This window comes from Colias croceus, chromosome 7 (genome assembly GCF_905220415.1).
Source record: "Colias croceus chromosome 7, ilColCroc2.1".
Lineage (NCBI taxonomy): Eukaryota > Metazoa > Arthropoda > Insecta > Lepidoptera > Pieridae > Colias > Colias croceus.
Genome location: NC_059543.1, coordinates 6,320,854 through 6,348,647, shown reverse-complemented (window position 1 = coordinate 6,348,647; position 27,794 = coordinate 6,320,854). Strand labels below are relative to the sequence as shown.

The window sequence follows — 27,794 nt, the reverse complement described above, 5'->3', positions numbered from 1 at the left end:
GTGAATCAAAAGTTACTGGCTAGATTTCAATTAAGTCATCGAGATCAGACAAAAATGCTCATAAAATAAAAAAAAAGACGTGTGGCACTCGGGGACTGCCGCGGTAAATCTATTGCATAGCTGTGTTGCATAGCATGCTTTCAAGCCACACCCCCGAGTCCGTCGGAGTGGGGAGCGTGAGGTTTTTTCGTTACGGAATTTCTCGATTCGGTCCCCGCACTCAAGGCCCCCGATAGAAGCTATGCAATAGCTTAAAAAGCTTTATCGATAAGCTGCCAGCACGTAGATTGCATGTCATCCAGTCTTAAATGAAGTTTGGAAGTAGGTTCGTAGTAGGTTGCACACTCAATAGATCACTTATGAGGATATTACTGCTGTGCAACAGCATGATACTTTAAAATAATGACGTAGGTACTTGTTACGTATAAGAACCCCGCAATTGTTATTTGGAACAAAATATTATGTACTGCTTCTTCGTTTAGCTAATAGCTTTACTCGACCAAATATGGTCCAAATGTCTATTTGATTGATGACGATTGTCTAATCATATAAGGAATTTCTTTGATTCAAACAGCACTAGCCTGCTAGGGCGTCGGATATATCCACAGATATATAATAATATATATCCCTGATATCTCAGTCAGTCTGGAAGTTATCCATATTTTCGTAAATGATGTTTATTCAATATTTGATTTTGAAGCACCGGTTTAGCTGAAAGTTTGTAAAATTGTGTTTTTGTGATCAATTTTAAAATACTTACGATGTATTAGTGGCTAACAGAATCGAATAATTTATGATGTTTATTAATACCTAGGTAGGTAAGTATAATTGCTTTAATGAACTAAATTGCGGAACTACTGATAACTAATAATGCATCAAATCGGGAAAGGTTGAGTGGCGCGTGTAAACAAAACATTGGATATCTTTGAGCGTGAAGTTCATCGCAACGCGCATGCGCGGGCGGCGGGCGGCGGCGCGGGCGCCTGCGCAGCGGCAGGGCGGCGCGGCGTCAGTACGCGCGCGCCCTCGCCATGGCTCGGTGGGTGCCGGCCTTCGTGGCCTTCCTGCTCGCTACCGCTACCGTCTCCGCGCGCAAGTCGACGCCCAAGAGTCAGCAGGACCACGAGCCTCGCATCGAGGAGGTCACCGCCAAACAGCTCGAACGACTCCTCGACGAGAAGGACTTCGTGGCGGTCTACTGGTGTAAGTTGGCACCCCGCCAGCCGGCAGCCACGACGCCGACGGCCATCCCCGCTCGAGCGTAGAGGGTCGCTTTCCCACCGCGATATTTTAGCGAACGTTATGCAACGGAGACAATAAAACCCGACCCGACCGCGCCGTCACCTAAAATGGCGGCGGGTCTTTCCACGGTTCCACCACCAAGGTCGCCGGGCGCCTACGCTCTCAGCCCGGCTAAAACTATACCAGTGTATGCCGCATGTTCCGCTGAAATAGATTTCCATTACGCGATATTGGCATTCCGACTATTTTCGCTTGTCGCCAACTCTTGGGCCGCATCCGTTGATCTCTTGTTAACTTTCGAAAAAATTCTATGTGTGTGTGTTGGCAGTTGTGAATGTCGTTTCTAATGTGCTCTATTTTTATACTCTTTGTCGTACATATTTATTTCGACGATTAAAACCAAGTCACTTATTGAGCTTTTCAAAGTAGTTCCTGTATTAACTTTGTTAAACGCACATGTAGTATGTATTATTATGTATAAGCTTTATGATAGAGTTAAATTACTTCCATTATGCATCACAAACCGGAGGTTCGATATGATCCATTATCAACGTAAACATAAACAAAACATAAAAAATTAATTTCAAAACATGTAGAGAAGATATAGGTAAACAGTCCATCATAATAGAAGTTTAATCTTATGATCATATAGGTAGGTATTAGATTTGTAGAGTTAGCTAAAACAATTAGGCAGGATATTAGTCGTATATCGTGTGAAGTATCGCTTTAACTTTTTATTAGTGAATATTTAAAAAATACCGCAAAAGACATCTTCAAATTAATTAGTCAATTAAAATTAACAATACTTAAATCTTTCCAACAAACCTTGCTTTAAAAATAGCAGTCACCTAGTATAAAATGTTAAAGAAAAGACATAATTACGAAAATGTATTCGTGTAAATGTTGGGCTTGGAATTCTTCCAAAACTGTCGTATGTTATCAATATATTTCCTTGATTAACGAAAATCTCTACAATATTCTGATTAGAACGTTGTTAAAACTTATTCTAATCGTATATTAAAAGTTATAATCAAGATCTAGAAATAAATATAAAATTGAGCTATTCCGTCGACGTCTTTTTATGATCTTCATCAGACATAAATTAAATAGTTTTTCGTTTATAGTTCATGATTTACAAACAGAATGACGTCTGTGTATAGCGTATGACGTAGCATCCGCAGACGTTTGAAAGGTATTCTGCATCTGAATTTTACATTTATTGCTTCCTCACAAAATATTAACATATAAACGATACTGCTCTACGTTTAAGATCTCTTATTTTTTAAGAGATTGAATCAGTATCCCGATTCAATCTCTTTAAAAATTTTGTCTACTCGTTTGATACACTAACTTTTCTATAGTCTTTATTAGGTAGATGATTTGAACAAAAATATTGATGGTGTTTTTCAAAATTTTCAATGGGTTTCGATATTTTTCAGTTTATTGATTAGCTCTATTAATCACAAAGCTTCATTTTTAAAGTCTCTATATGCTGTGACTGCCATGTGCTTTGTATAATTGTAGCGCTTTTCAAACTTTTTTTTTATTTCTATACGCAATTTTCTAAAGAACCCCAAGAGTTAATTACATATTTTATAATTTACAATCAAATATCGTAGAAATTAGATCGTTTATTTTATTATTTTGCTAATGCGAGTATTCACCTACTGTGAGAAACAAGTAGTTTTATGGCAATACATTATAGAATAGAATAGAGTTTAGGCTTAATTAGATTCGAGTGTATTGGCATCTTCGAGAAATTTCATACGTACAAAACCTTATTTCGGACAATTCCTATTAACTGCTAAAATCTTTTGATTGTAATATTTAATAACTCTAGTTTCTTGTATAAAGCTTTTAGCCAATTCATAATTACAAAAACAGCCTTTCATCTGCCCCAAAAATTACTTTTCGGTTATTATTAAAATTACATCGTGTTGTCAGAAATCAGAATTTATCGCAAAAACGTGTACCATCATTAATAAATCTGTTCTTAATTCTTCGAAATCAAATATAAAATGAAGTATAATATGTAAAGCATATTAACTGTGCCACTGTTTACGTAAATATCTATTTCAGTAATTCTCCTTGGGTATTTTTGAGCAAATGATTCAAAAGACGCCGATTTAAGTCTCACTTTCATAGTCGTAACTTTGATAATAAAATTAAAATTTCATTGATTCTTGCGTCGTGGAGCAAGGTGAGGCAAGCTGGTGTTGTCTTTATTGTTAGGAAAGGTATTTTTAAAGTGTTAACATGTGTTTAGTTTTGAGTTTTATGAAATATCGAGATACCTTGTACCGGAGATGAAAGAAACTCCACACGATTATACATACAATACTTGAAATGACAGCTTTAATAGCCTATATGAAAATGTTTGTGTGTATACTTTAAAATATAGTATAATTTATAGCCATTTTATTAGCATCGTTAAAACAATAGGTATAAGTGGATTCCAATCTATAGGTACTTACTAATATTATAAAGCTGAAGAGTTTGTTTGTTTGTTTTAACGCGCTAATCTCAAGAACTACTGGTTCTATTTGAAAAATTCTTTCGGTGTTGGATAGCCCAGCATTAACATCACGTTAATTAGTAGGTATCAATAGGCCTGGTCGCGGAAGAATTCTTATCAATACCCGCGGCCCCATCATTAAAGCGGCTCGACGGAACACAGTGGGGTTTTAGTCGATAAGAATCCGACATAACCCACGGCTCCTTCCCCGGGGGCCGTGGGTATCTTTGGAAGATATCCCCACTATAAAAAAAAAGGTATCAATAGGCCTGAAAATTTTGTGTAGAAGCATAACATAGTAAATATTTCGGTCTACGTGTTGTTTATTAACTGTGAACCTTGATAAAACTAATTTTGTGATTTGTCCCATTTTACATTAAAGCGCTGAATATATTTGACTCATAGAAATTCTGGAACAATCTTTGCTGAGCGATATTATCAAACGTTCAATATTAAAATGAACTTTAAACCCCTTTTCGTGGTTTTCACCAGCGATGGTGATGAATAAAACTTCGGGGATCGTTTTTGTATAGTTTAATAATCTCAATGGTATACATTTGTTTTTAAAAATATTTTTGAACTCTGACTTGACTGAATTAAAATTTATGGTAGCTTTATAGATCCGGATAAGATACCTATCATAAAAGAAGAGTGCAATGTGTATTACAATCATAAAAAGCATGAACAATGTACAAGCTGTGGTACAAGGTATTATACCTAGGTAATTGTTGATGTAATTTATGTACTTTTTCCACTATTTATAGTTTCAATCGGAGGTCTCTACAATAGAAGTGGATGTACTTTGCAATACAGATAGTTAATTAATTATTATAGGAAAATTATAAAAGGAAAATAATCGTCAAACAATTATAGAAAGACTTCCGTGTATCTTGAAGTTTCTTAACAAAATTATTAGGCCAACTAATCGATATGCTTACCAATATCGGTTTATTTTATGTTGCTCTTACATCAAGTTTATATAATTACTAGCGGTCCGCCCCGGCTTCGCCCGTGGTACATATTAACGTTTTCTCTACATAAGAACCATCCTCGTACTTCAAGGAATATAATACAAAAAGAATTATCGAAATCGGTTCAGCCGTTCTCGAGTTATGGAATTACAACGAAAAGTGGCATTGATTTTTATATATTAGATATATACATATCTATACTGTTATTGCTTAGAAATAACGCACATAACGCCTATGACGTCGGATTAAAGCACTAAGTTAGTTGGATTATGTAATACTAGCTGCTCCGCGTGGTTTCACCCCCGTGGCTCCACCCCAGTTGGTCGTAGCGTGATGACACATAGCCTATAACCTTCCTCGATAAATGGGCTATAATATAACAGCGAAAAAATTTTTCAAATCGGACCAGTAGTTCCCGCGATTACCGCGTTCAAACAAACAAACAAACAAACAAACAAACATACAAACAAACAAACAAACTCTTCAGCTTTATAATATTAGTATAGAATCAACACTAGCGCGCTTCCCGCTTGCGTCTTCATCCGCGTCTATCGAAACCCGCATAGGTTCCGCTCCCGTGATATTATTTCCTGAATAAAACCTGTACTCCTTCTCAGATCTCAAACTATCCTTTACAAGCTATTTTAAAATTAGGAATTAGCTTTTATTATGATAAGGTTATATTCCAAAAAGTAAATTTATAAGCTGATGATGAATGAGCTGATAATCGTAAACATACAATTGTGAGAATGTTAAAAACATTGTGGGGTCAAATGATAGAGTGGTTTGTGGTATTTCAACATTAAGGTATAGAGTTTGTTACAAGTTAGGGTTCATAGAGTTAAGACGTGTAGAGTAAGACGCTTAATGGCTCTACATTTTCAGAATGCCAGTCCAACAGTCGCGTTTTGTCAACATTTTACATCGAAATAATATTTTCATTACCGGTTTGGACTGTAACGTTGTTCATTGTTATAATTATATGTAGTTTTTTCGAGCTGGCAAATACCAGAAACTTAGTGGGAGCTTTTTTATGCAAAAGCTTCATTTATAATTTTTCACGTTAGTTTAGAAAATGTATGTATAAGTATATATTATATACTTGACAAGCGTCCCGGGGATATGTGTTATTACCCGATATATGCATATTCTTTGCATTTTATATCGTTTAATCCTGTTATTCAGGCTGCGAAGTTGAAACTTTTTATAAATGGTGTACTTATACGATGGAGTCGTTTATGTATTGATTCTTTTAAAGGAGCACATACCTAAAAGTCTATAGGGATAGACTATCAATCGTCCATCTCGACTCCGTTCGGGTTGACCAGGAATAAAAACAAAATACAATTTAGCCTACATGTGGCTTTCTATTGGAAAAATAATTGTAAAATCTTAATCGGTCCAAAGACCCTATAACGCCATAAAAACACAAACTTTACCACTTCATTATATTAGTATAGATATATTATCTGACATAACATTAAACTATTTGCTTCGTGGTCCACGGGGGAACTGTGGCCAACATTTGCTGTTTTGGCTTGTTGATATTGTGGTGTCATGCCGCTAGACAATTATTGTTAAACAAACTTCTGTGGTGACATTATATGGTCGCACAACTATAGTTTGAATGCTTTTCCTCTGTTATATTATGATATTATTATGTTTTATGAGTATTGTAATATACTCATAAAATTTGCGCTATTTAAGAGTCCGTATCGATTTTAGAGGGATTTTGACTTGTTTCTGTAATTCTTTAGGAGCCCGTTTAAGAAAACTAAATTAGTAACAATGTGTTATAATATCTTAAATTAAAGATTTATTCAATATCTAAAAAGTGTCCGAGACAATTTATTGATTTTCATTGTCCAGTTTGTTGAATAGCCAATAACCTGGGGCGTGTTTCAATTTTTTCAATGCGGGACGTTCGGACGGACGTTGTAGTTTACACAGAATTTAAAAGAAGAAGTTTTCTTATAAAATATACAACAATAAATACACTGAGACATCCTAAAAAGTGTTTGAGGAATTTTAAGTACTTTTATTCAAAAATTCGAATAAAATCTAAGTTAAAATAGCCTTACTATGATGAAATTTTATGCGTATATGGCGTCGAATTTCTAGTACATACCTACCTACAACAGAGTTAAAAAAAATAGACATTAAATAATAGATTTATGCTTAAAAATTTGCAATAAAAAATACATATTATATGTTTTATGACAGTAATGGAATACTTTATGATAGTTCTGACGACGCGGTTGGCGCAGTGGTAAAGTAACTGCCTACTGAGCCGACGGTCCCGGGTTCGATCCCCGGTCAGGGCAAATATTTGTGTGATGAACTCAATTATTTGTTCTTGGGTCTGGGTGTTATTATCTATATATGTATTTATTAAATATTATATTTATCGTCGCCTAGTACCCACAACACAAGCCTTAATTGAGCTTACTGTGGGACTAGGTCGATTTGTGTAATAATGTCCTATAATATTTATTTATTTATTTATTTAATTTAAAGTTCTCTAGAATTTTCGATTATATACGGGAGCGCAAATGTTGTTAGTTGTTACGGCGGATCTATATAATCGAATATTCTAGAGAACTTTAAATTATTCCATTACTTTCATAAAACATAGTAGTTAGTTTTTTTTAAACGATCACCTAAAGAATTACAGAAACAAGTCAAAATCACTCTTAAAATCGATACGGCCTCTAATGTAGATAATATAAAAAGTGAAAAATGTTCCAATGCTATTTCCTACGTTAAATTATTCTTCTAATTTCTCTTTGACGCTCGTCTCCATAACTTTTTCTTCTTTCTTTTATTTGCGATAGGTACTTAGGTAGTTATCTACATATAATTTTTTGCCAGTCTTTAAAACTCTACAACCTCCGACTTACCTAAAGTTTTATGTAGACTACGTATTCTTCTAAGTACAAACGAGTACTTACCTAGATAAAATTTTCTAAATGTAGAGTAGGTATACAGGCGTAGAGTATTCTTTCGTTCTTAGTGCGTTCGAAAAGATTCTATGCAATGTTCTAATAGTACTGAAAAACACTGAATACGAGTTTTCGTTTTCACTAAAAGATCACGAAATAATGCTTTTGCTCTATGTTCGATTGATGTAAATGCAACGTTAGACAGAAAACACAATAAATTGTTACCAAAACCAGGAGTGCTTTAAGTTTACCTCGTGTTTCTGTCTTAACCTACTCAATTAATGAACAGTTTGAGTGCGTTGTTTATAATTGCAAGTCTTGTCTATCGGGATGGTTTGTATCTCAGTTTAACCGACTATAAAAGAGAAGGCGGTTCTAAATTCGACTGTTTATATTGTTTGTTTTTTTTATCTCAGGAGTCTTAACTTTAGACTGGACAACCTATAAAAAATGATCTGGTCCTGCTCTGGTCTAGTATAAAGAATATTAGTGTTGTTGAAAGTATAGTACCTATAAGTCAAAGTAGATATTCAGTAACTATTAGATCTTATAGGTACTGAGATTTCATTGGTTAAACATTTTTGATTCCTAACCTACACGTTTATTTTCAGTTGAATTTTCTATATAAAACATGTCAGTTAATTTTGGATTTTACACTAACTACGTTTTTCTTAAGCTTTCATAAAAGATTCATATAAAAATTTCGATTTTATGGGCCTTGGTATTCTTCGTGATTCGTCACCTAGATGAATAATTTATTGAAGTGTTTAGAAAAAGTTCATATCTTCACATATATACATATAATAAATCTGTAGAAGGGTCAATTCTGTACATTGAAAATATTGAAAAAATAAATAGCAGGGGGTGTTACTGGATCGATACCAAACCCAAATATGTGATTAAATAAATTTTTGTCTGTCTGTCTGTCTGTCTGTCTGTATGTTCAGGCATCACGTGAAAACTAACGGTTCGATTTCGATGAAACTTGGTATAATTATACCTTATTATCCTGGGCATAAAATAGGATACTTTTTATCCCGGAAAAATACGTAGAAAAAAATAAATCTTAATTTTTCCGCGCGGACGGAGTCGCGGGCAGAAGCTAGTAACATAATATTTTTCTTTGTAAACCAATTGATTTAAATAAATAGATACTGAATTACTGAATGTAACGGGAACCTTGCCACAATACACTAGTGAACCGCATTCCGAGCTGATCAATTAGTTTTAAAGAAACAAACAGGAAACTGACAAAAATGTTAAAAGCAGTTGCTTTGTTGTATGGCTTTGATATGAACCTATAGTATGATTAAAATGATGTGTATTTCTGTACTTTTTCGAATTTCTAATGTTCTAGAATATTATATTGTACTTCCTAAATTTTCAGCGTATTGTGAAGGTACCTACTTATTTCCAACTATCCACCGATGTAAATCACTATCGTTGCTATAGATTCCCTTTCCTTTGAAAGAACAACAATATACATTTAAGCTATAAATAGATAGAAATTTATTTTCTTGTATCGCATTATTTTTTCGTAAATTAAAATTAATAAGAACTTTATGAAAAACTACTTCATTAGTCATTAGTACTTACAGTCATTGTCACTACTAATAAACAATCACCTTTATGTAAATAAATTAATGAACATAAGTTTTCGTTGAATACAACTAAAATAAAGCTTTCGTGATGAAATGGGACCTTTTTCAAGGCCTAATGTTGACTGTGGAGAAAATAGAAACCTTTTCAAACCACGGTCGTGATGAGTTAAGAAATAATTAAAAATATAAGTTTACGCTCTTTAGTAGTACCTAATTAGTATAACGTTTCTTTTGTAGTTAATCCTTTATAATACAAATTTAAAATGCAAAAGTTTTTAAGAATATATGGATGTATGTTTGTTACTCTTTCACGCAAAACATCTTGTCGAATCTGTATTACATTGGGTACAGACATATCTATTGTTTGAATTAACAGAGTAGGTACCTTTAGGTAGTACCGAGCTTCGAAGTTCGAACTACTTAGTTGCATATTTCCTGCACGTTTCATATTTATAAGCAATATTCATCATACGTAACGATTGCAATTACCTATAAAATTGGTCGTTAATAAATTCAAATGAGGCGCCTAAAAGAATGCACAAGCACAGAATAGTTAGGTATTACACCGTAACGATTACACTGCAGAAGTATGTTACAGTCGTAAATCCGAACTGCCCGGGCTATTTCTTGTTTTCAATGTTTATGAGTTTATTTTCTCAAGAACAGCGATGGTGTTTTAAATATCATTCGAGTTCCCAACAAACCGAGAGCCAGGGTTTAAATCTTATTTATTTCTACACTAAATATTTGAAAGTTTAAATAGTGATGTTCATTCTTTAAACATTGTTGATATGAGTGAAATTTACTGGGGTGTAGGCCGTTTATGCATAAATAATTACATGTGTAGTACCTGATCTTAAAAATACAAATGTTATATGAAAGTGGCTTAAAATAAGATTTAAAAATAACTCGGAAAAATCCTATTTTGTGAGTTGTGAAAATCTAAAAAGGGTATCATTTAAGCTATCACCAATTTAATTAGTTTTGTGTTTCTTAAATAATAGGGTTTGTCCTCAAAATAGTAGATCTGTCACCAAAAAGTAGTCACCAAACAATGCAAAATCAGTTCCACAATAAATCACCTAAAATCCTGAGATAGGTCTAGTACCAAATAAATGTTTTTGTATGTATTATAATAGGTGTGTCCTTATAAGTATTTAAGCAAACTAATTTAAAGAGATCACCAATAAATCATATTATGTTACTAGAAAACAATTAAAGTTAAAATATCAATATTTATTCTTAAAAATAATAACCACTGAATAATCAGCTCTGGTTTAATAGCTGGCTTATGGCTAGCATAATTGTAGATAAAACACTTAATTAAAGTTAAAATAATCAATATTTATTGTTAAAAAACAATAATCACTGAATAATCAGCTCTGGTTTGGATTTCGAAGGGCGCCCCCTTTTTCTTTTCTGGCCGATAAGCACATTTTTTGCTTCTGGTGGGGGGTTGGCCAGCTTTAAGCGTATGGCTTATCCGATAATATGTTTGCACATGTCAATTTTTAAAGCGTGCCAATTTGTCTCCGCCCCTTTGATCATTTTTTCATTAAAATTATAAATTGATGTATTATACTGGTAACGAATACTATTAATTTAATATCTGAACGAAATAAAATGTTACTACTGTATTGGTGACAAAATATCAAATAAAAAGGAGTCGCAGTCAGGGATCGATAATCGATTTATTTGGTGACAGATCTACCATTTTGAGCACAGAGCTATTATTTAAGTAACAAAACTGTTATTATAAGAACGAAGTTTATATTCATGTAATGCAATATAATTTTATTGGTTATCAATCTCTTATTTTACACACATATTAACATTAATTTGATAATTCATACCTGGGAACAATTTTTGTTTATCTGAGAACGGAAATATTTCGTGGTGATAGATATATTTATTAGGTGATACAACTTGATGACAAATATAAATTTTGGTGATAGAAAATATAGTTCCCATCTAAAAACACCTGTCTTGTCTAACTACTATACTATCATGATGAAAGGACAGATTTCATGATAGATTGTTTAGAAATTCTTTCACATAAAAAAAACTATACTAACAGTTAGCGTGAGAGAGTTGTATTATATTTTAATTGTGCGTATATTTACGCGAATAAATTCGTAATGTGCAGCTATATAGTGTCTAATGTCTAGGTAATTATAATATAATTTGTCACTGTTATAAGAAAATGAATCGGATACGAACGCTCGTGTTTTGTTCCTTTACACATTAATTAATCAACGATATAGATTTATTATATTATTATATTAACTCAATTTCAGTTAATAATGAATGATGTCTTACATATTGAAAATAATATATTAAAGGAAACTATCGCTGTTGCTCTGAGAGCTCTTGAAAGCTTTTTAAGCCCATGTCAAAAGTCATATTATGTTGAAAGTTGGCTCTCGCGCATTCCTTTCTTTAGATCAATCTAAAAGATATTTTATAAACTGAGTACAAAGGATATGTACTGTGTCCCTATGTTATAATTTTTTGGTAATAGTTCACACTATGCTATGCCTCTGTTTATAGTGGATTTTATAGGCAATTAGGTATGCCCATCAAAAAAGAAAACATAAGAGCACAGAATAATTGAGGAACATCTTTCGAAATAGGATTTTGAATTATCATGATCATACTTATTCATTAACTTATAATTGATACTATCTATCAGATCCTAACAGCCTATAATATTATAGATTATTAAAATTTAAACTAACGAGGTAAAAATTTGTTTCCGCAGACGCAAGAAGTTGTGTCACGTGCGACAAGGTTTTGGACGAGCTAGAAAAAATAGACGATGACACCGACACATTTGGCGTCGACTTCGTGAAGATCAATGATAAGAGGCTCGCGAAACAACATGGTATCACGAAATTCCCCGCCCTCACGTACTTCCGTGAGAAGGAACCGATCATTTACGAAGGTAAAAGTTATACAAACACTCTCACTGGCCATTCGTTCTTATCCAAAATAAATGCAACGAGATAAATTAGATACAATTAACCACAACGCAATCGCAACAGGCGGTACGCTCACAGAAATAGAACTACAGAATAGTCAAACTTTTTGGTAAACTCTGTCCATTCGATGAGACATACTAAATCGATTTAAATGACATTGACACGTTGTATATGTAGTAGATACTTGAGAAGATATGTCTGCGAGGTTGATGGTTTTGGCAACCGATCAGATTTAATTAATAAAACAGTACAGTAAGATTGACTGTAACTATGACTTAAAATAACAAATGAACTCTTAATGTGATATCTCGTTTTAATGGCAAATTAAAAGAGCTCTTATTTAAAAAACTTAATAGCAGGCGTTCTCTACATATAAGTTCATTATAATGTGATTAATTTAGTATCAAGAAACACATCGTACATATTTGTATTTTCTTTTATTATAGGAGATCTTATGGACGAAGAAAGTGTCCTGGATTTCCTGACGAGCTTAGAAGCAATGGACCTTCCAGACAGGATAGAAGAGGTGAACCAAAAAATCCTCGGAAAAATAGTTGAGGATACAGAATATGTAGCTGTTCTTTTTTGTACGTATCTACATGTTATAACGTGGGTTTTGTCAAGTAATTTAATAAGCTAATGTAATAAAAATTTGAGCCATTACTTAACTAACAAATGTTGAACTAAGTATAAAATCTGTGAAAGTAGTAATGTAGTTAACTTATATTTCGCCATCATTTTTAAAACGTACATCATAATATTATTTGTAAAAAAGGAAAGTACATTGTGCTGTGTGTTTGACAGTGTTTTTGACGTAGGTCCTGATCACAAAAATTGCGGCCCGATGAACAGTAAGTAAGGATTTCAGATGGCGGCATGCCTCGAAGTATTGACGTTGTGGCTGTTATACTTGGCTTCGTAGAATAGTTTTTATTTTATAATACCAAAACGAATTTTCCGCTTGTAATGCGGTGCGATGGGCACTTCTACATGATTAGACAGATTTATAGTTTATTTATTAGATATTATTGTTCAATCAAATATTTGGCGCCGAGACAACACATTACGATAATAGATTTCATAATGCATTGTCACTAAGAGAAAGGTGCAGTTTATCAATCAGCCATCTAATATTTTTTGTTATTTTTACATTGGCAAATAGTCCATAGGATAACATTGTCTAACTCCTAATCCTAATGTATGGCAAGATTAGAATCAAAAACTCGTTTGCTTGATCGAAGAGAACGGCGAGCTATTTCGGCTGTTCTATTTATGTCCCGCTAGCAAGCTCAGATTGACGGACCGACATGTCATGAATACGACAGAGGCAAACTCTCGTAGCTCCCTCGCATATCCATTGCCCATATCATAGAGAAAATTCTCCAAGATCATTTATTATAGTCTGGCGTGATGACCTTGACCTAAATACCTCGGAGTCTGCCACTTAAATATTATGGCATATAAACATTGTAACACTTCACTACCGTATATTAATAAGTGACGTTAATTAGCCTTTTGCACAGGAGTTTGTGAAAAGCACATGGTTTTGGTGATCCTAGTATGAAACAATTTCATGATCATAGGTTTTCAGGACTTCAAACAATGTATTCCGTAGATATGTCCATGACCTACTTAGATTAAGCACTGAAATACTCTCCTTTAGTTAAATTAGAGATAATAATAATAATAATATATAGCAAATATCCAAGCGTCCACCTTTTTAATGCAGCACTATCACCATCACTTGCACGACACTACGCTTTTACAGCACACACTTTATTAACTCTATTTTAACACACGATTACCTAAGCGATGGCTTAACTGCACTGCTTCGAGTCCTTCACGAGGCATGACATAGACACGTTTATAATGGAAAATACGCAAGTTTTCTAACATTTTTCCCAATGTTACAGATAAGCCAGAATGTAAGAAGTGCGCGAAGGCGCTCCAAGAGCTTGAAAACATTGACGATGAAGCAGACCAGCTCGGTATAGGCTTCGTGAAGATCCACGACGAGGAACTCGCCGAAGAGTACAGCCTTGGCGAATTGCCAAGACTTGTGTACTACAGGCATCAGATACCTATTATCTATGAAAGTTGGTGACTCATTTTTTCTGACGTACTTATTACGAAATCAAATATCTTTAAGACATGTGTTATTTATGTGTCCTTACAATTTCTTCATCATATTGACATGCTCTCTATTGAATTGAAATCTTTTTTTAAGACTTGCACATTTAATCCTGGTTAACAACGTTTTCAATAATAGAGACACTTTCAAAATATCTTAAATTAATTTATTTAAATTTAGGTGAACTCAGTAGAGAAGAAGACGTACTGGAATGGCTCATTGCTAATAAATCGACTGGGGACGAAGAAGATGTTATCGAAGATGTCACATCCAAAACGCTAAACACGCTTATAGGAAATGTCGACAATCTTGTTGTGCTTTTCTGTAAGTATCAGGTTTATTATTTGTTATTCTATACTGTCACAGAAAAATCTTTTATAGTACATGTAAATGAAACGGTGAATTATTGCGTATTCCATTTTCTAGCTCAAAATCAATGAATAAAACACAATCTAGCCGACAATGCAGTTTACATTTTATAGATAAAAATTTATAAGTATCATTATACATTTTCAGATGACCATGGTGATGAAGAATCAATGACAGTGTTAGAAGAATTAGAGAAAATAGACGACGATTGCGATCGCCATGGTATTCAATTTGTAAAGATCGACGACAAGAAAGCCGCAAGAGAATTTGGTATTGATGACGTGCCTTCAATTGTCTACTTCGAGAAACAAATCCCCAATGTTTACGATGGTACGTATAAAATAATGCCTAAATTATCATTGCAATATTTTATAGCTTTATAAATATATATTTTTAAGAAAAAAAAAACGCATATTCAGTTTAAACTGAAAGAGTAGAATAAGTTCGATTTCTCGCGATCACGGGTGGCCGAAAAGTCAAGCATTGCCCCGGTAAGGCGAAAGACGCGGGTTCGAATCCCGTTTCGTAATAGATTTTTTTTCTACTCAATTAACAACTACAAACAAACTAACATTGTTTAAATTTGTTTTACTAAATATTACATGGTATTAAATGGAAACAGGTGACCTTGAGAATGAAGAGGAGATGTTGGAATGGCTAGTTAGTCAATTGGAAAAAGATGAAATTGAAGACGTCACAGATGAAATGTTGGACCGACTTATCAAAGATGGAAAGACTGTTGCTGTTTTATTCTGTAAGTGCTAAGTTTCGTAACAAAATGACCAATTTAATATTTTTGGGTTTTTCCCTCTTTACGTTTATTGTATTTTTATGCCTGCACTATAACTGGCATCTACACATCTATTCAAAAGATGTATCTCCGTTCTTAAGGTGTGTACAGACGTACTTGAACACGAAAAATTCCATCAAAAAATAGACGGCGTTATATCAAATACAACAAGCTCCATTGTAATAATTTATAACACTTTATTATCATTTACAGATGACAACAATGATCGCAAGTCACAAAAAGTATTAAATGAGCTTGAAAATATTGACGATGAATGCGATGCTCTCGGCATTGCGTTCGTCAAAATCGATAATGATGAAGAGGCTAAGGAATACGGCATTGAAAAAGTCCCAACTTTACTATACTTTGAAAAGGGAATTCCAACATACTATGAAGGCAATTTGGAAGAAGAAGAAAAAGTCTTGGCTTGGTTGAAACATCAAACTGAAAGCGATGAAATTGAAGACATTACAGATGAAATGCTCGATTTGATTATTGAAAAAATGCCGTATGTTGCCGTTTTGTTTTGTAAGTATTATTTGTCAAAAATAATTACCTTTAAAAATTTATTTAATTGTGTTCCTAGATTACAAAATAAAGTAATTGTGTTAATCATGGAGATCAATTAATTTATATACGTATCAATTTCAGATGACAAGGATCATAAGAAAAGTCAAAAGATTTTAGCAGAATTAGAAAACATTGATGACGAATGTGATCAAAATGACATTGCCTTTGTAAAGATCGATGATGATAACGAGGCCAAAGAATATGGTATTGAAACCTTACCTACTATGGTATTCTTCGAGAAGGGTATTCCTCACGTATACGAAGGTGACTTGATGAAAGAAGATGAGTTGTTGGGCTGGTTGATTCATCAAAAACGTCACAGTGAAATCCCCGAAGTCACCGATGAAATGATGGACAAACTTATCGACAGTGCCAAATATTTGGCCGTTATATTTTGTAAGTACTCTATTTGTTATAGTATTTTTAATAAATGTGTTTTATTTGAATTCAATAAGAAAATTATAGTTATTTCGCCTTCTAGATGACAAAGAAGATAAGCAAGATATTAGAATATTGAACGAACTGGAGAACATTGACGATGAATTAGAAAAAGAGGGTATTGTTATTGTAAGAATGGATAACGATCAAGAAGCTAAGGAATATGGAATTGACCACCTGCCAACTTTGGTTTACTTCGAAGAGAATATTCCAGCTATTTACGAAGGGGATCTTATGAACGAAGATGAGGTATTGGCGTGGTTAATAGAACAAAAGAACAGTGCAACCATTGAAGAAGTTACGGATGAAATTTTAACAGATCTTATTGAAGAGCACGAGTATGTCGTGGTATATTTCAGTAAGTTTCTTGGATTTCTCTAATAAAATCTCTTAAATTATATACTGTTTAATCGTAGTACAAAGTAAATTAAATAAATCTTCACATGTTTACCTAATTACATTATAGTACTTTAATGTTAATTACAATAAATAATATTTTCTGTCACAGTTTAACATTCGATTATTCGTGTATAATTGAAAATTTCACTAAACAGTTCCAGTGTGAGAAGAGTAAAAGAGATTTACTCTTCTCACAATGGTAGCCTAGGTTTATCTATACTTAATTACTTACTTATATTATAAAGCGGAAGAGTTTGTTTGTTTGAACGGGCTAATCTTAGGAAATACTGGTCCGATTTAAAAAAAATATTTCGGTGTTAGATAGCCCATTCATCGACGAAGGCTAAGGCTATTTATATATCATCACACTAAGACTAACAGAAGTGGAGCCATGCGGGTGAAAACCGCGGAGCTCAGCTAGTTACGAATATGCACAAAAACATAATTCTCGTTTATTAATAGGTGGTAATTGCGAAGAAGGTGAGGAATGTGATAACATCTTGGAAGAATTAGAGAACATTGATGATGAATTAGATGAAACTGGAATTATATTTGTCACAACTGAAGATGTGTCGCTTGCCAAGAAGTATGGAATCAAAACATTCCCTGCACTAGTTTTCTTCAGAAATAAGGAACCTCTCATTTATAAGGGTAAGAATACACTTTTTCATTTAAACGTCGTATACTTTACCATTTCCACATTTTTTATTGAAAGAATACGAAATATTTACAATATTTCTTACGATCTAATTCGAAATCGCCCTTATAGGACAAATATTTTCGGGAACTATGATATAATTACAATCAATGAATTATTATGACACATATTCCAAATTTTGTTTAACAAGAAAGTAATTTTTAATACCTGTATTGCTAGGTGATATTGAGGATGAAGACGAAGTCTTAGCTTGGCTCACCGATGAAGACACTCTTGAAATCCCCGGAAAAATTGAAGAAGTGAACTCAAGAATGTTGGAAAAAATTTTGGAAGAAAACGACCACGTTGTAGTTTTCTTTTGTAAGTTACTTTACAGTATTTAAAAAGTTTATTATAACTGTTGCGTGTCTTAATTTTATTGCTTTTGTTTAAGACAAGGAAGGTGATAAGAAATCACAGAAAATCCTCAGTGAATTGGAAAATATTGACGATGAGTGTGAAGAAGAGAACATTGATTTTATCAAAACATCAGACGACGGTGTCGAAAAAGAATATGACCTTCCTGGATTACCGGCATTGGCCTTCTACCGACACAAGTTTAGGACTATCTATGAAGGCGACTTAATGCACGAAGAAGCTATTCTTAAATGGGTGCTAGATCTTCAACACTCACAGCCAGAAGTTATAGAAAATGTTGACAGGAAAACGTTAAAAGATTTAATCAATGACGTCGAGCATCTAGCAGTATTCTTCTGTGAGTATATTTTATTTTAATTGTAGCTATCTCATTACTTCTTTTTTTAAATATTATTTAACTGTACTAAATTTTATGAGGTGTATAGGTTTATTATGAACAGGTTGTATTTAATAACGCGATAGAAGTTGATCTAACGATCTTGGATATAAAAGTTAGTTAAAATGGTCGTTCTGGTTAATTTACAGATAATGATGATTGCGATACTTGTGACGAAATTTTGGAAGAATTAGAAACAATTGACGATGATACAGACAAACATGGTATTCAATTTGTTAAATCCAAGGATTCTAAGCTCGCATCGGATATTGGTATATTTAGTTTCCCAGCGTTAGTATACTATGAAACTGGGGTTCCTATTATGTATGATGGTGAGTTTTTGAAAAGAAAATATTATGCCTCTCATATACATTGGATAGGCTGCCAATGTATTTAAAAATACAAATGAAGTTATTTTATTATTTTACCATGTAATTTCTAGTCTGTACAATCTCAATACTCTATGATGATTATCTGTTTATAGGTGACTTAAAGAATGAAAATAAGGTTCTCCAGTGGCTTATTGATCAAAAAAGTAAGAACCCACATCCATTATAAAAACTTTGTAACGTAATATTACTATTAAATTTTCAATATGTATAAATAATACTACAAAATAAATGTTACATGCATGACATCATTCCAAACATATCAATATGTTTAGAGATGTGTTTTACTGTACGCCTTAAAAGCTGGATGTTTGAGCTACGTCATTTTGCATGATAGTTACTAATGCCTGCAGGTGAGGATACCCACCGATATATAAACAAAGCTAATAGTTACAATGGCCAATGCAGATGGTAATAGAACTGGGTCTCAGCGAGGCATTATTATGCTATATACCGATGTAAAATGTAATGGAAAAGACTGGGAACTGTGAAGGTGGTTTTTCCAGGAGCTGTTCCAAGCAAATTACAACAGCGAGGCAAGAGTGCGAATCTACGAAATAAGAACAAACGTGACGATGATACTGATGACGATGACGATGACAATAAACACAAAAAAATAAAAGGGGACCTTAAAAATACTGGAAAACTCGTAAAAATGCCAAATTTGAAAGTACGATTTCCTGACCGAAATATTATGAATAGTAAGAATAAAAAACCAGCTATTGTAAGTGATGATGATGATGATGATGAGGATGAGGACGATGACGATGATGATGACGATGACGATGACCACGATGACGACGACGATGACGATGATGATGACGACGATGATGATGAGGATGAAGAGAATGATGACACTGATAACGACGATGACGATGATGAAGACGATGAGGACGATGAGGATGAGGATGAAGATGATGATGATGAAAATGAAGAGAGTTTAAAAAATACATACAAAATCAGTACAATAGCCCGCCGATTTCTAGGTGATAATGATGATGATGATGATGATGACGACGACGATGATGAAGATTTTGACAATAGTATAAAAATCAATATTGCAGGTAATTGAGTAGAGATAAATATGTAGACAGGTACCCTGCACGGAAGCACAGATGTTCCCCAGTTACACATCTGCATGGTCGATCAGAGCCCGCATGGGTCCATTACTCCAGCTGTTGCCTGCAGTCATTCGCGAACGCTTAGCAATTTACAACTTCTTAAACTCTTATTATTACTAACATAACATTTAGGATTAATAGCGCGCCCTTACAAGCGCGTAGTTAATTTTAAATATGCACTTTATTAACTGAAGTAACTTTTATTTTGAACTGATTGTATACCGGGTATAAACAATAAATTTTTACTGACTGCAGGCGATCGCTGTTTCTACATTGGATTGGGGGCGAAACCGGCCGTACCAAAAATCACTTACGAACCATACCAGTGCTGTCCTACTAAAATTCAGAGTCCGACAAAAGTGGCCAAGGCGACGCCAACCAAAGTTCCGGCCAAGAAACTGGGAAAGGATAAACAGATAGTGCCGGAGAGACCGACCAAGGGAAAGAACAAGGCGCTCGCCAAGTCAGAGAAAGGGGGCAAAGGAAAAAAAGGTTTATTCGACTCTGAAAACATTTGGTGGTGGTAAAGAAATAAATGATAGTACTAGCAGTTATATAAATAATTAATGATGTCGTTGTTAGAAGCGCGTGCGCGTATCAAGTGGACACGAATGTGTTTTAAATGCTCACCAAAAGATTCTTCTTTATAACTTAGTTACCTGATACGATCTAACGCTGCATCATATCCTATGCTATATTAACATTGGTCATTTGTAACCTCGTGTCCCTTGGTCCTTGCAAGCACTTGGCGAGGTGTTTATTGTATTTATTATTGCACTTTGACTTTAACTTTACGAGTTGCAAAATACTTAATATTCAAATCGTGACCGCAGCCCATAGCTCCAGATCTAAATATAATAATTTTAAGCACGAAGCTTTTGTTATTTAATTTATATTGTTCGATAAAATTTAGTCATATAAATATTGGGATACTTAGAAACTTTGTAAGATGATGTATAAATCGTTATATTGAATGTAAATTTTATTCCAATATTAGAAATTAATGACGGAACAAACGAATCTATACAGAGGCATTTTAACTTCTCTTACTTTGCCATCTTGAAAGACTTATCGATGTAAGGATTTCATGTTCATGAATAGTTTTCTAGTTTTCATAAAAACTCATATTACATTACTTTTAATTCTTACTTTTATATTATTTATATATTATAGTCTTAAACATTAATTTTCAAACGCAACGTTAGTTTTAACATTGTTGTCGCATACATTATTTATTACCAGCTATTTATTTTATTAATAACTATATTATGTGAACTTTATTAGTGAGTCAATTATATAATACTTATACATTATATATATTTTATATAAGATAGTTGTCGCAATGATTAATACCACTAAAGCCTGTGAGTCTGTATACTTAAGTGCTGGCGTTGTGAACAATGTTATAATTGTAGTGTTTGATCGACATTACGCATGAATGTTATATATTTTATTTATTAATATCGTTATGTTGAATCTGTTGAGACGACGCTGGTACAATATTTTGTTAAATAAATACATTTTATTAATTACTTATATTTTATTAAAAAAACACACGAATGATGTCAGCATGGTATTGCAATAGTTGTCCACGCATGTCATTCATTGGATGTTAAATGGTGAGTTTTTAAAATATACAAATCAAAAATGGATGTGGTTTCTTGTCTTTTTTATTATTTTTCTTAGGGCTTTCAGTATTGCAATAACGATAGAACTATTTTAGGAAATCTATTTGACGAGAACGAAGTACTAGATTGGATGGTAAAGCAGAAAGAAGATGAGAGCATTGAAGAAATTGACAGAGATACACTATTTAAATATATTGAGACTAAGGAATTTCTAGCAGTTGTATTTTGTAAGTATTTTGTGAGACATACTACAAGCTATTGTACTTTTAAAAAACATTTAAATTGGTATAAAACAAAATATACTTAAACACGGTTTGTGTCCAATCTTTAATTTATACATAGACCATAATTATCACACATCCTTAGTCAGGGAAATTGTCTAATCTGGATAATTATAAAAGTTGCGTTTTTCAGACAAGGAAGACGATCCTGGCAGTCCAAGAATACTTCGACACGTAGAACTTATCGACGACGAGGCAGCTGAATATGGGATCAAAATAGTTAAGTGTAGCGATCGCCTGATGGCAAAGAAGTATGGTTACAGAAACCCCCCTGGCATCACCTACTTCAGGAAAACTAAATATATCAACTACGATGGTGATATAGACGATGAAGAAGAAATTCTGGACTGGCTAACAAATCCGGAGAACATGGAATTAACTGATCATATAGAGAAAGTAAACAAGAAAATGTTTCAGAAAATTCGACAAACATCTGACTATGTGGCCGTCTTCTTTTGTGAGTAATTCGTTTTCTTTACTATTAATTTGCACATTATTCTTTAAATTATTAAAGACGTGTTGGATAAACATGTTATTTAATAATAAATATTATTTGGAATTGCATATATTACATGTTTTAGACAGTAATGACTGCAAACAATGTCCCAGAGTGCTGGCTGAGATTGAGCACATAGATGACGATGCGGATGGCGCTGGCATCAACTTTGTGAAGATAGATGATAGACAGATGGCCAAAGAATATGGCGTTTTTGCCTTACCCGCAGTGCTTTTCTTCAAGATGGGTTCTAAAGACCCCGTGATATATGCTGGTAATTATAACTTACAGAATCATAAACATGTTTAAAATTTTGAATGAATTTTAAAATCATTATGCTATTTCAGGTGATTTATATGATGAACAACAACTACTAAGCTGGCTTCTGGTTCAGAAAAATCCAGCTGGCGATGTCATCGAAGCCCTCGAGGGTCAAGAACTTTTAGACCTTATTGAGGAATCAAATTCGATAGCTGTATACTTTTGTAAGTTATTGTTATCTCAATTGAATATCAGTCAATATAAACCATCGAGAATTTGTACACATTTCTCTGAACGAGACACAGCGAAATGACAAAGTAAAAAATATAATACTTTCTTCGATATAATAAATATTATTTACTTTCTAATAGGGAACAAAACATTATGTGAACTATGTAGTGCAAAAGCAACGCAAAAACCAACAAAAAAAGGCAAAGATCGTCAAGAGGACGAATTACAGGAAGTTGAGGGTACTCTTCTTCGAATAATATAGAATGATTTACATTGTAGACGTTTATCTAGTTAAGAAATCATTATTTATGCCTGCCTTGCATCGAGCATGCAGCATGTATCACAATCACAGTTTTGTCCTATATATGTCCTTTTTTAGCCCTGTCCTGGATTCTTGCATACGTTCAATGTATTTTACGTAGATAGTCCGATCTTTGGTTTCCAATTATAGACATATTAAGTTCATAGTGTGTACCTTATGTCGAAGATGGATATAAAATTGAGGTATTTAACTTTTGTGCGCAAATTTTCAGATTCATTGGATTGTGAGCAATGCGCTGGCATTTTAGAAGAGTTAGAGAACATTGATGACGATTGTGACAGACATGGAATCAAATTTGTTAAAACTCAAGACTATGCTATTGCCGAATCTTATGGGGCGACCGATTTCCCAGTTTTAGTTTACTTTGAGAAAAATATTCCAAATGTGTATGAAGGTTCGTTAGCTGAAGAAGAAGAAGTCCTGCAATGGTTGATAACGCAGAAAACTGAAGACAGGATAGAACTGATAACTAGAGTAATGCTGGAGAAAATGGTTGACGAGACGCAATATTTAGCTGTATACTTCTGTAAGTAATGAGATTTTAATTCTAGAATGAAATAGATTTCACGTTAAAAGTAGTTCAAGTATTAAATAATTTTATCATAGAATTTGAATCAGAATACCAATAAAAAAGTTATAAGGTAAAGCAACTATTAAGTTATGGAATGACTAATACTTTCAGATAAACTTAACTGCCATATTTGCGATCATATTCTGGAAGAGCTGGAGAAAATTGACGACGAATGTGACGTCTACGGTATCCACATGGTGAAAATTCAGGACCCTCAACTTGCTAAGAGATACTCTATTAAAACTTTCCCAGCAATGGTGTATTTCAGGTAAGATATAATTATAAAAGTCTTAAAGTAACAGTGTTGAAATTATACCAAAATCGTATGAAATTATTAATTTTAACAGGAACGGTAATCCACTCTTATTCGAAGGTGATTTACAAAATGAAGAGTCGATTCTAGAGTGGCTTGTAGATGACGATAACCGAGAGTTAGCTGATGAAATAGAATCAGTTAATGACAGAATGTTGGAGCGGTTATTGTACGAGTCGCATTTACTAGCTGTATTTTTCTGTAAGTAGAAATGAATGAATAGAATTAACGATATTATGTTTTATATAAAATATTTGTAATGTAGAGCTAATAGACAGAATTATAAAATATTATTCTAAATCCCAACAAAATTTTGTAAAATATGCACTGAAAGCTCTGAATATCTATTACAATTATTGTATTTCAGATGACGACGAAGATTGCCCGGAATGCCAAGAAATTCTGGAAGAGTTAGAGCAGATCGACGGAGAGGTAGATCAATTTGGAATTGATTTCGTGAAAATTGCGAGCGCTGAGGCAGCGGCACAATACAATATAGTTAACATACCATCATTAGTATATTTCCGTAAACGAACACCAATGTTCTATGATGGAGATTTGCACCAAGTGGATAGAGTACTGCAGTGGCTAACGTCTCAAGAAGTTTTTGAAATTAAAAACGAAATCGAAGAAGTTAACCGCAAAATGCTTGATAAACTCCTGGATGAAAACGAATTTTTGGCAGTTTATTTCTGTAAGTAATTACTATAAATATTTCGTGAAAAATATTTTTATCTACAGTCATATTATTACTTACCTACCTATCATCATCGTGTTCTAAAAATATATGTATAATTAGTCGCTTAATCAACCCTAGCTTTCCCTGTAGTTTGTATCCTTTCATAATGAGGATAGCATACCTAGTCTATAAATTATAATATAGGTACCCAAATGTATTTTTTAATACATTGTTTTTTTTCAGATGAGAATTCAGCTGAAAGTCGAATCGTTTTGGATAAACTGGAGAATATAGACAGTGAAACGGACAACCTTGATATAACGTTTGTCAAAATGCACGATACACGCTATGCCCGTAAGTGGGGCGTCACGAAGTTACCTGCTATTGTTTATTTCAGGAAACGGTTTCCAAGTATATACAGAGGTGAGAAATAATATATTGATATGCTATACTAAGTAATTACTACATTTTTGTTATACCATCTTAATTACGGCTTACAAAATCAGCCATATACTTAAATCTCATATTAATACCTACTGTGTTAATACCTATTATTAGCCTACAGTCTATAAAAACTCTGTTACTCTGTTCCTCTCTCTTCCACAAACCAATTATAGAGAATACATTAAATTTAACGTTAACAGTAAAATAATTAAAAACAAAATGATCTTCGTCACAAATAGTTAGTAATTTTCTAATATTTTACGTTTTATTTTGGTTACGTTTCAGGTGATGTCATGGCAGAAGACGAAGTACTGGAATGGCTGCGTAAGAACAGATTTAGGCAACCAGAACTGAACATATTCATGTACGCCTTGATAGCTCTGTCGATAGCGTTCGTTATGTACACGGCGTTCTTACTTCAGTGTTTCAAACCCACTCCAAGCACGACTACACAACATCCCAAACAAGCGTGAATGTGACACTTTACAGACATTTTAAAGACGCCATTTTGTAGCGCGAACAATAAGTTTTTGTGCAATACTAGTCTGGCTATTATTGAATAAACAATTCAAGATTGCCAATCCGATTAGCTTTTCGAAGCTTTCTGAAAACGTGTGCTAATTTTTCACAGGTTTAGTTACTACCAAAATAGTCGTGAGCAGTTTGTCAGGATTTTTTACCATTTTTTTGAATTTCAACTAGCTTCCATGCAAGTACACTGCCAACCCGATTTTCCAGAACATCGATGCATCAATTGTAATTTTTTGTACAGCTAAAATTTTTGGGAACAAATTGTAACAACTAGATATTATTATTAATTTAGCTGAAGTGAATAAAGTTGTCGGCTCTTAGAAAAATATTCCAGGCGTTTGTATTTTTTTAGTTTTGTTTTGGTATCAAAAACCCAGGTTCAACAACATAACCTGATCTGTTACCATACAAATCATGTTACCATTATTAACATATTTTATAGTTATAAAAAATACGGATATAAACCCGTAAAAACTTTTGTTTAGACGAGTTTCTCGTCATTCGAATAATAAATATAAATAATGTTAAAGGTCTATTATTTTTGAGTAAAACTATCATTCAAAATGATTGTTGAACTTAGTTTAAAAACACACTAATAAGTTATATAGAATATATTTATTTCGCTGTTCCAATAGACCCTACTGTAAGGTTTTATATCAGCATTTTCATAACCGTATGCTCGTACAGGTGCAAATAAGAAACCCTAGTAAATAATTTGTTGATACAATAAAGTAGTTAATAGTGTAACACAGGTTATTTATAATATAGGAAGCTACTTTGTAACAGAAATTATTTATGTACCTAGTTAGTTATATTTAATTTTTTTTAAATTAAGTTAACTACTAACTACGTAACATTAAACAGATTTAATCGAATTGAAGCGGCAAAATGGCAGCAAAAATAGGAAATTTGAAAATATAAAGTACCTAAATATATTATACCTAAGCCTTTCTCGTTTTTGTAAATGTACCTAACAAAGACTACAAACCTACGTTAATTTGCACCTGTGTAAAAGAGCTTTAATGAAAAATATATTTAACTAAGATTTTCTTTTTATTTTAATAATTAAGTATTAAGTTTTCAATTAAATACGGCTTAGGGCATAAATTATAATGTCACTTGTTTGCTATTTTTTTATCTAAGCCTACTTTAAAAGGCTAATAAGGTTGATATTTCGTTAACCATAATTGCGCCTCTCAAAGACATATTTTAGCAATATAGACGTAGTTTTTTTACGTATCTGTTTCTTTTTTACATAATCTTTGTCATACTTAGTATATGGGCGGGAACGCCTCCATTTTGCTTCGTTGTCGTATATAAGGTACTCTTACATTTTTCAAAAGAGCTCTTAAAAAATGGATAACTTGGCAACATGCCCACCTTTTTTCTATCATTCCCGCTCTTTTTTATTTCTCTATTCTTATCTTTGGTTCTCAGATTGCAAAGCTATCACGAGCTTTTTCAAATGCTTATTGTAGTAGCTAGGTATAAGTATCGTTCATAATTCATAAATGAGTTCATTATAAAATAATTTTCATGTACAGATAATATTCTTTGCTTCTAACCTGTTTCATTTTTTACAGTTTTGCATACTGTAAACTTCAATAATCAAGAATATTTATTTTTTTTTTATTTGTGTAAATGGACGGCGTTGCGATGTTATATTTATTAAGTGTCCCCTTTCTCTTTGGGATTTTGCGATTATGCTCAAAGAAATTCGCAAACACGTTCTTATATGAAATCTATAAGTGTTGTATATAAATGTAAATAATTAAAACTGTAAAAATAAAAATAGTAAAACTTATGGAACTTTTATTTTATCTACCTACCTCACAGAAATAAAGATCTACTTTTGATCTTCAGATAAATAAAATTTTATGGAAGGAAGCACAATAAACAGTCCTACTAACTACTTAGTATTATTTGGTATTATAATTTATAGCAAATGTGAGTTTGAGATTCTAAATAAAATATGGACTTGGATTTGTATATATTTTGAATTTCTTAATCCAGGAAATGTTAAAAGAATTATCATGAAAGTACATAGTTGGTACTTAATATTATAACATGCAGTTTTTTTTATAAGTAGGCACACATACAAAAAAACATACTTAGGTATGTACTTGG

General features: G+C 33.1%; 1 protein-coding gene across 3 annotated transcripts; it reads left to right on the top strand.

Annotated features, from left to right (window-relative positions):
* Nucleotides 1-1,026: 1,026 nt before the first annotated feature.
* LOC123692971 lies at nt 1,027-27,471 on the top strand. Of its 3 annotated transcripts, XM_045637825.1 has the most exons (26): nt 1,027-1,203; nt 12,033-12,215; nt 12,699-12,839; nt 13,071-13,103; nt 14,166-14,348; nt 14,564-14,707; nt 14,900-15,082; nt 15,375-15,506; nt 15,756-16,070; nt 16,194-16,508; nt 16,594-16,908; nt 17,412-17,600; nt 17,827-17,967; nt 18,041-18,361; nt 18,550-18,732; nt 21,634-21,765; nt 21,953-22,276; nt 22,401-22,589; nt 22,663-22,800; nt 22,948-23,046; nt 23,341-23,655; nt 23,812-23,968; nt 24,048-24,214; nt 24,381-24,707; nt 24,936-25,115; nt 25,422-27,471. In XM_045637825.1, exons 1-26 carry the CDS (start codon nt 1,032-1,034, stop codon nt 25,607-25,609), a joined length of 5,166 nt encoding a protein of 1,721 aa, XP_045493781.1. In that variant the 5' UTR covers nt 1,027-1,031; the 3' UTR covers nt 25,610-27,471. The 3 variants fall into 3 exon arrangements, with proteins under 3 accessions (XP_045493781.1, XP_045493782.1, XP_045493783.1); XM_045637826.1 differs by lacking the exon at nt 22,948-23,046; XM_045637827.1 differs by lacking the exons at nt 21,634-21,765; nt 21,953-22,276; nt 22,401-22,589; ... (6 more) ...; nt 24,936-25,115; nt 25,422-27,471 and adding exons at nt 18,885-18,935; nt 19,296-19,853; nt 20,166-21,440.
* Nucleotides 27,472-27,794: the final 323 nt, after the last annotated feature.